Here is a 13,952-nt window from a genome sequence, read left to right as displayed (position 1 = left end):
AAGGGCATCCCAGGAATGGAATACATTCCCAGACATTGATCATTCCTGTGATCAATGGGGTCACCTCCTTCCTTGAAATTAAACAAGACAGAAACACAGCTGTTAGATTTGCTCACCAACAGTGTTGTTGGGAAATTTGGGTGCAGCGGGAAGCCCCACTGCCGGGGCTTACAGGAGGGGACCTGGGCACGTGGGCATAGCTCTGCCAAGAAGCTTCGAGGAGAGGGAAGGGAGCTGCTGGAAGCAGTACAGGCCAAGGGAAGGTGTGGCTTTGCTTGTCAGATGGGAAGGAGGATGGTATTTGCATGCTAAGGAGTGGAGATCCAGTAAAGAGGGGACCCCAGTCATTAGGGGGGAACCCAAAACAATACCTGCCATCATTTAGCCAAGCATATCGACCCTTGGGAACTGAGATCTTATGTTTGTTGTCTATGGTAGGAATTCCAGACAGAGCTGGGGAAGAAATATATACATATAGCAGAAATATAAACCTACAGCAGAATCCTCTTTGCAAAGACTACCTATTAACATCTCCCAGAATGCAGTTTAGGAAGCACTGGCCAGGAATGAGTTTCTTTTTCATTTTAATGTTTATTCATTTATCTTTGAGAGAGAGAGAGAGAGAGAGAGTATGAACTGGGGAGGGGCAGAGAAAGAAGGAGAAAGGGAATCCCAAGCAGGTTCTGCACTGTCATCACAGAGCCCAATGTGGGGCTCATCTCAAGAACTGTGAGATCTTGACCTGAGCCGAACTCAAGAGTCAGGCGCTTTACCGACTGAGCCACCCAGGTGCCCCAGGAATGAAGTTCTGATCATTGCCGTCCCGTGTTACCTCTTATGCCCCAAATCTAGACCAAGTGAAGCAAACCTTCAGGGAGGTATCGCGGGGCCTCCAGGACAGGGGAGTAGGGTGGATCTAGGCCCTCCCACGAGTTCCTCTGTGTTCTGTTGTAGTGGAACTTTCCTCTGCTGATGCTGGTGTGGAAGCTGGCCCCGGCTCTCTGCTGTGGGAACACCGTAGTTGTGAAGCCAGCGGAGCAGACCCCCCTCACGGCCCTTTATCTGGGCTCTCTGATCAAGGAGGTAAGGCATCCAAAAGAGAAAGACAATAGTGTGCGTTGTTGATAACATTTCCACTCCCAGGCACCAGGCCACCGGCACCAGATAATGCTGCCCCATCGAGCTGGGCTGCGGGTGACAGTGCCAGCCTGCTCACAGCTGAGTGGGAGGAAAGGGCTTCTGTGTCTCACTTGGCAACTGTACATTCTTTCTCCTGCTTGCGGTCACTGAGCTAGAAGAAACTCCATTCCTCCCACTGATCCTAATGAGAATACTTAACTCTTATTATGGGTTCAAACCTATGGTTGAGGAGCAAATGTTGTGTCTAGAGAATTTGTAGGAGGGGCACTTGAGAGGGAGCCAAATATTTGGGGGTTCTTCGGTCCTTGCATTTGTGGCGTATGAAATGGTCTGGTTTTCTCCCGGAGGGACGGTCTTGCGGGCTCCCACGGAAGCGGCTGCCTGAGCCGGACCCACTCACCAGTGCTCTTGCTCTCCGACGACCGTCCTCTCCCCCGGGACAGCCACCGTTCCGGGAAATAAGCCGCCCAAAGAAACACCTCCTTCCAGACACACCTGGCAACATGCTTCAGTCCTTCTGTGCCCAGCTTGTATGCTGCAAAGAGGTTAAAAAAGAAACAGGAAGGGAAGTGGGATGGGAGAAAAGATCCATTCATGTCACTTCTCAGCTGGGCGAATATGACCAGGAAGCGTGACCTTTACCGCTTAGAAGTAAGGCTGCAGCAGCGGCCAGGAACTGACCAGTTTCCCACTTTCCTTTGACTGGTGATGTTGGACATGATTACATAATATTCATGAGACTGACAGAACTGGTAAAACACAGCCCCTAGGACAACTAAGACTCAAGCACCATGTCCTAAATTCTTCCCTTTTAAAATAATGTGTTTTAAGAGCATTAAATATTAAATTAATTAAACATTTGTTAAATAGCATCCTCCCCCCCACCCCCCACCGACCTCATTCACTTGCGGTATTCTTGGTTAATAAAGAGGCCTCAGATGTGCAAAGCAGGAGGCATGAATGTGGAAGAGATGGCAGTCCCCACCTTGAGGACCTGCCAGTTCGGGGTGTGGCCTGAGAGCTTTGAGGGAGTGATTACACTGTTGCCATTTGGAACATTGATGAGGCGGGTTTAAAAAATGAAAAGCTGAAGGTCATAGAGGATATTTTGCAGGTGCCTCTGAGCCTTGGGGCTTGTGAGCAAGGTATCTCTCTTCTCCCAACACACACATAGACAGATACACACAGACACACTCATGCACACGCACATGCACACGCACAGAATGGTGCTCGGCTGTGGAGGCTCACCGCTGTTTTGGTCAGAAGCCCTTTTGGGTTATTAAGTGCTGCCTGGAAGGAATGGTGTGCACCTCACCCTGGCCCAGCCCACACACTGGCTGCATGGGGCTGGGCCCTGGGGTGGACGTATGACCCAGGCCCTGGCTTCCCAGTGAGGGTGCCGCTGGGCTCGTGGACATCCTACAGCGGTTGGCCTGTTGGCCCAAGCATGGTCTGTGGTAGACGCTGGTCCGTTGTCCTCCTCTGAATGCCACCTCAATTTCCATCCAGGTCGGATTCCCTCCAGGAGTGGTCAACATCGTGCCAGGATTTGGGCCCACGGTGGGAGCAGCCATGTCTTCTCACCCTCAGATCAGCAAGCTAGCCTTCACGGGGTCTACAGAGGTAACCTTCCTCACTGGCTGTGGGCAAAAGTCACTGCATGATCTGAGACCTGGGAACTTTTCCTTTGAGGAGCTGAACTATGGTTTATTATCCTTCTAAATATGTCCGTGTTATTTAATACAGAACAATCAGTAAAAATAATAACGTAATAATAAGTAAATAAATAAAGTCACTGGTCCAGTTTCCAAACTAAATAAATGTCTAATAGAACTCAGAAGCCTTAGAAGAAAAGATTGGTAGATAAGATAAAATAAAAATGTAAAACATCCAGAGGACAAACAACATCACAAGTGAAGGGAAAGGATAAATAGCAAGCTGGGAGAAAACCTGTATAAATCATGCAGCTCTCCGAGGCTTAAAATCCATAATATCCCTAAAAATCAAGGGGGGGGGGGCAGAAAGCACACTGAATGATAAGACAATGGGTAATTCAGAAAAGAGAAACACCGAATGTCCAATAAGCTTGACCTAAGTTCCTGGTTTTGTCTGACATGCAAAATCCAATGAAATTCAGATTCTTTTTTTGTCCATCAGATTGGTAAAAATTGGAATCCAGTGTCATTGATGTTACCAGGAAATGGGCACTCACCCACCCCAGTACCAGGATGCAGGGCAATGTTGCAGCACTGACCACAAATTTGAAAGCGTCAAACTTGTGCTCCAGAAATGCCATTTCAAAGCAACTAGTTACAGAAATATTCCCCGTATACTGTCAGGTATACAGTATCCATTCTGTACGCCATGTTGCAGACCCTACAATAAGGAAAACTGTCCCGCTTCTGTGATTTCCCACAAAAACGTGGGAAAGTATCTTCAGGACGATCCCACTGGTAAAAGCATGGGTGTGGAGAAATAGAAATCGTTCATAAGGGTACCCAAGAAATTCTCAATTGTGGCCACCTCTGGGCAGGTCCTGGGCCACAGGGTGAGGGGAGATGAGAACTTCCCCCCTTTTTAACTGACACACATATGCATGTCGAATTATTTTTTAATATTTTGTCCTTGAGAAAGAACACTGAACACAGAATAAACAGAATAAACACTGTCCGTGCAGTGAGTGTCTCCTTCTTCCCCCTAAGATTCGTCCAGCTCAGAGCCTGAGAGGGCAGTACCATAACCACCCTCTTCTGCCGGCTGGGGTGAACCTGCTAGAGAAGCCTAGTCAGAACCGAATTGGGGCCCTGCATGGCGTCATAACAGCCAGGGGGCACTCAGCACGTTTTCCTACCCTAAGTGCCCCTGTTCCGTCCACCTGTGAGAGCACCCCTCAACCCCACAAGGAATCGCCAGCCCGTGGCAGACTGGTCTTGCTGTGGTTGCTCTCGGGGGACAATCACTGTCACTCTGGAACTATTCCAAGCATCATTCCAGTCCAGCAACCGTGAGCTGCACAATTTTTAAAACACACTCACACTCAAGTTTTGGGGAAACGGCCTCAGCCCTAGAAGAGCCCAGCCCTGCCTCTTGCTAGCTTAGCTGCCTGGTTCCAAGCCTCTGTGTGCACATTGGTCTCTGAGAGTCTTCCCAGCTCTGAGTGTGCGGCACCAGCTGTGTGACGGGCCCAGCCTGGCTTCTAGCAGTACGTGGATTGATAAGAGAGACCCGTCAGGGACATGAAGGAGGTTGGTAGGTGGTCCCTCTGTTACTGCACAGCGCGCCCATTCTCTCCCTCCCCCCTGGGGAAGCCTCAGTCTTGAGTCTGTTTTCAGAGAATTGGCCCTTTCTCATCCTGAAGGTCGGCTTCCCTATTACCCCAACATTTGGAGGTTCCCTGAGATTATACCACAGAGCCACACGGAACCACCTCCCCTACTGGTGGGGGCTGGTCCCCTCAGGCCCCTTGCCAGACTAGCAGGACCAGCCTGCTGCCAGGATGGACAGGCACCAGGACAAGCGGGTAGCTGGCTGTGCCCCTAGCCAGCTGTGTGGCTGTGGGTGAACCGCTGGGCCTTCCAAAGGCTCCCACTCCACCCCTGTAAGTGGAACAGTTTGGACCAAGGATTCCAGTGATGTGAAGATCTGATGCATGAGATGCAGGGAGTGGGAAGACACTATCATGGCCTGGGGCACCTGGGCAGAGAGGCAGGGGAGCCCTGGGCATGCTGTGCTCACTGCCTCCTAGGCTGGAATGTTTAGGCCATGCCTGGCCCCATCTGAGGTTTCATCTGGTCTGTTTTTTATCCTGAAGGTTGGAAAGTTGGTTAAAGAAGCCGCCTCCCGGAGCAATCTGAAGAGGGTAACACTGGAGCTTGGGGGCAAAAACCCCTGTATCGTGTGTGCTGATGCCGACCGTGAGTCTCTCCCCTTGTGGGCATTGCTGGGGCTTTACGGGATCCATAAACCTCTCCCTGTTTCCTTGCCCAAATTCAGGACCAATTGAGACATACAGACAGACAGACACACACACACACACACACACACACACACACACGCACAGGCTGTTTTTCCACCTTGGGTTGTCCTGCCATAAGTAGGCAGATGGAGATCAAAACACCAGTTTTATTGCTGATAGAAAGCTGCATTGGAGGAAAATATGTCCCATGTGGTGGCGGAGAGGCTGCCTGTTTCTGCCTTTGAAGATTAAGTTTACGTCGCCTGTCCCTGCAGAGCTGGGGCCATGGGGAGCAAGTCCAGATTCTTCTCCAGAGTCCTGTGTGCAGGGAGGGGGCCAAGACAAGGAGGAGCAGGGCAGATGCTCCCCACTCACAGGCATTAATCACTCTACCCTCGCAGTCAGTATTTCCTACAGTGCTTCGAGGCTCTCCGAAGACTTGAGATGTTTCTTCCTCCTTTGTCTCAGGCCTGACAGATGAGAGGACAGTGGCAGCTGACCCTTAGAATTACCTCCCTGGTCTGAGTGCTGTCTCTCTCCCTCCACCTCGAGAAAGCAACCCTGCCCAGCTGCTTGAGGGCAGTTTGTGTCTTGCTAGAGCTTCATGGATGCACAGTATGAAAATAGATGCTATTCTTGGCTGCTGTGTCCAGAAGGAGGAAGAAAGGGCCACATCGGGCATTCATTCACCTGCCGATAGGGTCAGCCGCCAAAAGGTGTCACTTCCCAAGTACCCTGAAGTGCCCTAAAGAGTAGCCTCTCCCACCTGCCCACTGGTGCCAGAAATTCCTCTCATGGAAAACAAAGCCTTCCATTCCACGCTCAGATAAGGTTGGAACTACAAATATCCCTGAGAAAAATGACCCTAGCCCAATATCTTGCTAAGGTGTAAATGACTGATATGACTTCCTCTCCTTGAAGCTGGCTTTCAATGGGAGAGTGGCCTGAGGGAGGAAACAAGCTTCAAGGAAGTAGAGGGAAGCTGGGTATGAAGACAGGACTCGTTTTTCACCTGGATTGGTAGCCCTTGTGGGAGCATCATTAGCGTTGCTGATGGTTTCTGGAGCCACATGAAACAGTTCTGGGTATTGCCACATTTGGGCTCCCCAACTCCAATCCTGAAGAGCCAGGACCCCTGTTTTGCATTCTTGTGCCACCATATCTGGGTGCCCCGTCTGCACCTCAGCTCATCTTCTTACCCCCTCGGTGAAACAAACAAACAAACAACAACAACAACAACAAAAAACTGCAGCTAAAACACAAAACCCTTCCATGTTTGAGGCTTGGTTTTACAAGGGTCATAAACACCCTATGTAGCCATTTCCTGCTTCTCATCCAGGCAGCACCAGTCCACAAAAGTAAATTCAGACATCGCTGGCATCCAGACATAGTGTCAATGGTGACATGCCCCCATTCCCCACCACTTGCAGCCATTACCCCTGGCTCCTGTCAGGATGCGGGAGGGGCAGTTGGCACAGAGGGTCAGGGAAAGCCAGAACCTTACGGTGCTGTCTGCTGATCCAGAGACTTCTACAGACTGTCCTGCTGGAGAGCAATGGCTCGGTTCTCAAAGTGGAGGCCAGCAGTCCTCAGAGCTGCCCCAGAGCAGTGCTGGGTGTCTGTGGATCACCTGCTCATGGCAAAGCTGCATGTCTTAAGCAGCAGTGTGTGCATTGGAGGGGTGGGGGATGTGGAAAAACCAGCTAACAGTGGAGCACGCACAAGAGGCCATCCTGTGAGCCCTAAAGGGAAACCCACTGAGCACTTCTTTTTCATGAAGCACATCCCCAAAGGTTTTACTTACTAAGCACCCTTCTAGTTTTAACTCGGTGCCTGCTCTCCAGTTCAGATTCAGCCCCCATGAGGCAGGATCCCTGCTTTCTTTTTTAACCCATATAAGTTCTACATGGAGTTCATGCTGCTTAGTAAGGCTTCATAAGCAAAAGAAGCTTGTTTAATAGGACTTGATAAGTGAAGGAAGCACAAGGTGGAAAATGTGGGCTGTCACCAATTGGGGGCGCCTCGGTGGCTCAGTCTGTTAAGCAGCAACTTTGGCTCAGGTCAGGATCTCAGGATTCCTGGGTTCCAGCCCCACCACCGCTCTGTGCTGACAGCTCAGAGCCTGGAGCCTGCTTCGGATTCTGTGTCTCTCTCTCTGTCCTCCCCTCCCCTGCTTGTGCTCTCTCTCTTGCTCTCAAAAATGAATAAACGTTAAAAAAAATTTTTTTAAGCTCTCACCAATTGGCCTACATCCAGACTTACCAAAGGTTAATCTATAGAACGGGTGTCCTCCCGAGAGGGGGAGGGGAGGGATCCACGAGCAGGTGAACGGAGGGGGGTGGAGGGAAGGATTACTACAACTCTCCGAGTTCATTAGCATAGTAAAGAAGTCCAGCAGTCCCAGGACTCACTTAACCCCCCACTCCCAGTGCATCAGAAAATCCCTTTTCCCATCCTCTCTGTTGGGAAATGCCGAGAATAAAATTAATTTCTGAAACGCAGCCATTCCGGGGCCTGTTTTCTTGCGCCGGCAATTAGAGTTGCAGCTGTCACCAGTCCGGCCCTAACGACTTAATCGCTTCCTCTTGCCCCCGCCGCTCCCCTCCCTCCAGTGGACTTGGCGGTGGAGTGCGCCCATCAGGGAGTGTTCTTCAACCAAGGTCAGTGCTGCACGGCCGCCTCGAGGGTGTTCGTGGAGGAGCAGGTGTACGCCGAGTTCGTCAGGCGGAGCGTGGAATACGCCAAGAAACGTCCCGTCGGAGACCCCTTCGACGTCAGAACGGAACAGGGGCCCCAGGTAACCTACCGATGTGTGGGAACCCTGCGTTGCGCGTCTGGAGGCTGGACCAGGCAGCCCCTTTGACCACAGCCCCTTACAGCTCTGGCGCTTTTTGATTCCATGGTCCCTCCCGAAGCAGAAGGGAGGCTGCTTGCCTCCTGAGGCTTTTGTTGAGGCGCCATGGAGGGACAGTGCAGTCCCACCAGGTCTCTGTGGGCTTCTAAAGTGGGAGTGGACACACACCCCTGTTTGTTGCTCTTTGCAGCAAATAATGCCAATCTCAGGGCCTTGGCAGGAGGGAGGCGCTCCCAGATCAGAAGGCCTTATGCTTGCACCCTCCAGCCAAGAGGACCATCCAATTTTTGAGCCACCAGGATCCCCAGAGGAGAGACCCAGGCAGAGGCTGTCTGACTTGGCTGGTTTCCCTACAAAAGAGGGGTTGTAACCCTGGGCGAAAGGCAGCAAAGTGCAAGCAGAGGCAAAGTACCCAGAGCAGTCTCAGCCTCCCGGCCCTGGAGCTCACATGTGCTATAGGACAAGGTGACCGTCAGAAACCAAAGAGTCCCAGTGGAGAGGGCTCTGGGAACCAGGATGCCTCTCTGGGCGGGCGGAACATGTCACTGGAGGCCTGGTTTTCGAAACTAACGGCAGGATGAAAATGATCATAACCACGAGGTTTAATAACCTCTTTAAAAGGGCACATCCTGTATCACTTTCTTGCTAATTATGCAGTGCTCGCAGATGGATAAATATTTAAAAGAGGGCAGCCTGACCATCCCATGCATTACTGAAATAGAGCTCAACAGCAACCCACTTTTCTCTTAGCCAAAGTCCTGCCCCAGCCACGAAGTTTCAAATCACGTGTCAAGACTCACCTACTTAGGTCTATATCCTGGGAACTTGCTGCTTACCCACTGCAGTGGCACCATGTGTTTACATGGGAAGCCATGGATCTGAGTGCAAGTTTGGCTCTATGACTTTGAGAAAGTCCCAAGCTCCTTCCAAACCTCAGTTTCCTCATCTGGAAAATGGGAGTAATGGATGAATATTATGAGTATTTCAAGGCACCTAATAAGTCTTTATTTTTTAAGGAGGGGAGCTGAGCATTAAATGACAGCCTCCCTGATCTAGGTAGCAATGAATGTCTGTGCATGACTTCAGGTCACGTCGGTCAGGTCTTGCTTGACCATCCCGTGGGGATGATCTGGCTGGGGAAGGGGGAGGACCACGTGGAAAAGGTGCATTTCTGGCCACAGTGCCCATCCTTGCCTTTTCCCAGCCCACATGCTCTGTGGCTCCAATGCCATGTGACCCTGGTGGAGAGAAGCATCTCAGCTTGTGGCCAAAACTCCCCACCCTGCCAGACCTCAGCTCCAAACCCAGCGGCCAGTGACACAAAGTTGTCCAGTGGCCTTGGTTGGATTTCAGGTCTGAATGCAAACATGGCCACAAGTCATTATCAAACCCACCGTCATTGTAAAGCTAATCCAGACTCCGTGGGAAATATGTGAGCTGATCCCATAGTAAGGAAACCCTTTCACCCCATCATTATTCATAAGTCTCTTTCCAAGGCTCCAGGCTTGACTTTTGAAGCCAGATACAGAAACCTCTTCCAAGAGAGCAGATCCAAGCAGAATGGGTGTTGATTTCGTCGGTGCTTTTGATGCTGCTGCTAAAAGTCCTTTTGAAAGCTCACTTAAGCCGCCTAACCTCAGCATATTATTTTAGGACACTGTTGGATTTTTTTCTCCCAAAGTGCTTTTTCATCTATGGTAATAAGATTTTTACTCAGAGAGGATTTACAGCTGTCCAAATAGTCAGTCCTGTCTGTCTCATGCCTGTAAAACAGCTAGCTGACCTAGATCAGTGTCCACTGCAGGCAGTTGCTTTGCCGAATGCTCCAAAATCTCTTAGGTTTATTTGGCAACGAGGCACATAAACAGTGCACAGGCCACCTGGTGGGGGCAGGATCCGGTGCCCTCTCCAGCGGAGCCCAGTGCAGCTTTCCACCTGTCCTTCGGGGTCCGTCTGACTCCGTCTCTGGTGTTGTGCCCCACCGGGCCATTCACTTCTGGCAGGTCTTCTTCCAGCACTGGAAGTCACCAGCTGCCATTTCTTGGAGGACTATTAGATTTAGACAATGTGTTCACATGGACTCATCAGGAAAAGTTGAGTCTGGATATGCAGGCTTTCCACGGGGACCCCAGCACTGCCTATAGGACAGACAGGTGAGAAGTCTGGTCTTACAGGCAGAGAATGGTCACAGCCACTCAGGACCCATAGTTTGATAAAGCCCTACAAGCCCTCTTGGCCTCTGGGGAGGAAGAAAAAGCAGTCCTGGAACTTTTAACCCAAGACCAGGTTCATCCAGAGACAAGTTGAGAGAACCTTGAAATATTCCTGGATCCATTACAGTTGTTTAAATTCATTCTCTAGGCGGGAATGCAGACATAGGAGTTAAAACCTAGGGCACATCTAAATGTCAATAGAGAAAAGTCTTTCTTCCATCCTTCTTCCTCTTGCACGGACCTGGTTCTTAACCTTCCCTCCGTGGGTACCCCACAGTCTTAGTTTCTCACATAGCCCTCCAGAATTTCTTTATGTATATATAAGCAAACAGGAATATGTGTTCTGATTTCCCGTTTTCACCCACAAGATAACTATGACATCTATACTGCTTGCACCTTGGTTTTTGTGTTCTCATAAGAAATTTGAAGACCTTTCCATACCAGGCCATGAGAACCTGCCTCATTCTTTTTCACAGGTAGATAGAATCCTGCTTTATGAATTCACCAGGATTCAAATCACATGTTCTTTTTTTTTTAATATTGTATTTATTTTTGAGATGGAGACAGAACATGAATGTGGGAATGGCAGAGAGACACACACACACGCACACAGAATCTGAAGCAGGCTCCAGGCTCTGAGCTGTCAGCACAGAGCCTGATGTAGGGCTCGACTCGAACTCGTGAACCGAGAGAACATGACCTGAGCCGAAGTCAGATGCTTCACAGACTGAGCCACCCAGGCGCCCTTACCATGTTCTTTTTCTAATTAGAGTTTATTTATTTTTGAGAGAGAGGGGGACAGAGCATGTGCATGCATGCGTGTGCTAGTGGGGGAGGGGCAGAGAGTGAGGGAGAAAGAATCTGAAGCAGAATCCTGATCTGCACTGTCAGTGCAAATCCTGACGCAGGGCTCGATCCCACAAACTGTGAGATCATGACCTGAGCCCAAACAAGAGTCAGACGCTTAACCAACTGAGCCATCAGGGCACCCCTCAAACGACATGTTCTGATGAACATGTCAGTATGTGCAGTTACACACGATGTTGTATGTCATTTTGTAAACATACAAGGACATCAGTGGGACGGAGTCCCCAAGTGGGATTACCGAGTGGGAGCACATTTGTAATTTCTGCAAGCATTGACAAATTACCTTCGAAGAGGATGGACCAACTTATGTTATACCAACCTTGTGTGAGCTTGTCTGTTTCTCCAGCCTTACTAATAGGATATGGATTTTGCCCATCCGAGAGTTAAGAACCGTATCTCACTTAGTTTTAATACGCATATATCTCTTATAAGGAGTAAGGCAGAACATCTTATCATGTTTAAAAGCTATTTGCAGTCCCTTTTCCATAAACTCTGCAGGTGCTTTGCCTATTTTTTCCTTATATTTCTGGTCATTTTTCTTATCATTTCCAAGAACTCATTATTTTACTTATTTATTTTTAAATATTTATTTATTTTTAGATAGAGAGCAGGGGAGGGACAGAGAGACAGAGGGAGACAGAGAACCACAAGCAGACTCTGCACTGTCAGCTCAGAGCCATAAGCGAGACTAGATCTCACAAGCCCTGAGATCATGACGTGAGCCGAAATCAAGAGTCGGATGCTTAACAGACTGAGCCCCCCAGATACCCCTCTAAGAACTCTTTAATTTTTTTAAAATGTTTATTTATTTTTGAGACAGAGAGAGACAGAGAGCATGAACGGGGGAGGGGCAGAGAGAGAGGGAGACACAGAATCTGAAGCAGGCTCCAGGCTCCGAGCTGTCAGCGCAGAGCCCGATGCAGGGCTTGGACTCACAGACCATGACATCATGACCTGAGCCGAAGTTGGAAGCTCAACCGACTGAGCCACCCAGGCACCAGGAACTCTTTAAATGCTAGAGAAATTAGCTTTAGTTCTATGAAATGACTTGTCAGTTTTTTTTTCCAGTTTGTTTTTTGCCCTTTGATTTTGCTTATGATGTTTTTGCATTTTTTTATATAATATACTCAAATTTATCATCTTTTCTTTTTGGCTTTTGGGTTTCACATCATAGAAAGACCATCAACACCCAATATTTACAGAAGCATTCTCCCACATGAGAGAATTTGAGAACTTCCCTGCGTTCATTTTTCATGGTTTAATTTTTGATCTGTTTGGAATTTATCCTGGTACAAGGATCCAAAACTTGGAATTTTAACACTGGATCCGCACTTCAGGAGATGACTGGTCTAGGGACGTGCATGATTTGTGCCCACTGGTTCTGAAAAAGCCAGCCTGCTCCTCAGGAACAGTCATCCAAATACACCATTGGGTTTGCTTATTTCTCTTTTTTAATTTAAAATTGTTTTAAGAAAACCAGTTTTTCTGTCTAAAAATCTCAGTTACCGCAAACCAATCACAGTCAAAACTCTGTCTCTCTCAGCCAAAGAGGAAGGGACTTAGCAGCTGGGTCATGGTCATGAACAGGGCATCCATGGATTAGGGAAGAAGGCCTACTGGGGATGAGGATAGCACTTCTTCCCTTGAGCACAGTCTCGCAAATAGGGTGCCCTTTGACAGCTATTTGGGTGCCATGTCCAAGAGCAGAGTGTTAGGCTAGTGATACAGGGTGCACGCTAGCCCAGGAGATTCCTAGGCAAGGTGGCAGAAGGTGGAGCCTTTCTGATGACCTGGCTCCTTACAAACAAGCAGCCCATCCATCTCACCTTCAGGCTTACTCTGCTGTATTTCTGGGGGTTCTGGGTACAGTGGTTAGCTCTCCTTCCTACTTCTCCACATTATGGATGGAAAATTCCAGTAACTGTTACGCTGATCCATGGTGCCCTGTGCGAAGGGCACACGGGTGCCAGATAACATACATGGCACTCAACTAGATTTGACATTCAAATAAGCAATAAATGACGTTTACCAAACATTGGTTTGGTATATACTTATGCTGAAAACGTCATTTATTGCTTTTCAAAAATTCGAATTTAATTGGGCATCCTGTAGTTTTATTTGCCAAATCTGGCAGCCTTCCCAGGATGCGAAGAGTTGGGAGAGCAAAGAACGTGACCACTTCAGATCTTGTTTCATTCATGGATTTGCTTAACAGCATGGAAGAGGTCAGTCATATGAATAAACCCTACACCTAGAGAGGATGAGAAGAGCCTATCTCCCCCTCTCTCCCCTGCTCCAAAGAGCCTAGATATGTGCATCAGAGGAGTATTTGTATACAAGACACATCTGCTCCATGACTTATGACTTGGCAAGAACATTTAGGGGTAGGACAGCTGATCATGTGAAAGGCCATTGGACTCATAAGATGGCAGCCACTGCCCAGAAGGAATCCAGGCTGTACTTCTCATTGTGTTTTGCAGATTGACCAAAAGCAGTTTGACAAAATCCTCGATCTGATCGAGAGTGGGAAGAAGGAGGGAGCCAAACTGGAATGTGGGGGTTCGGCTATGGAAGACAGGGGGCTCTTCATTAAACCCACGGTCTTCTCAGAAGTTACTGACACCATGAGGATTGCCAAAGAGGAGGTACTGGGCGCTGCAGGAAAAGCTTCATTCCATGGGGACTCTTATGGGACTCGAAGGGGGAGAGGGCTGGGCCTTTCAAACAGAAGTCTTCTCTAGGGCTTGGGCATCCCAGAAGTCTTTGTGCAGGGAACGTTTTCTTTTCTCCTGTGGCCTTCTTCCTCTCCTTTGGGGTCCTGAGAGAAGCCATCTTGCCTACCTGCCTTTGGGAACCCCAAGCACTGTATAGCAGGTGCAGAGTTTGTTCTAAACCCCCCATTTTCACACATCTCTGGGGATCA

General features: G+C 49.1%; 1 protein-coding gene across 2 annotated transcripts in view; it reads left to right on the top strand.

The window, feature by feature from the left end:
- The window catches only part of ALDH1A3 (aldehyde dehydrogenase 1 family member A3), a 38,932-nt gene that overhangs the window by 14,276 nt on the left and 10,704 nt on the right, over positions 1-13,952 (top strand). For both annotated transcript variants that reach the window (XM_049614000.1, XM_049614001.1), the window contains exons 6-10: positions 955-1,083; positions 2,650-2,763; positions 4,952-5,054; positions 7,708-7,892; positions 13,510-13,674. In XM_049614000.1, the coding sequence (XP_049469957.1) occupies positions 955-1,083; positions 2,650-2,763; positions 4,952-5,054; positions 7,708-7,892; positions 13,510-13,674 (696 nt within the window). The remainder of the gene's footprint in view (positions 1-954; positions 1,084-2,649; positions 2,764-4,951; positions 5,055-7,707; positions 7,893-13,509; positions 13,675-13,952) is intronic.

Source organism: Panthera uncia (assembly GCF_023721935.1).
Source record: "Panthera uncia isolate 11264 chromosome B3 unlocalized genomic scaffold, Puncia_PCG_1.0 HiC_scaffold_1, whole genome shotgun sequence".
NCBI lineage: Eukaryota > Metazoa > Chordata > Mammalia > Carnivora > Felidae > Panthera > Panthera uncia.
The sequence above is the reverse complement of the archived record's forward strand: the minus strand, read 5'-3'. Positions and strand labels throughout refer to the sequence as shown.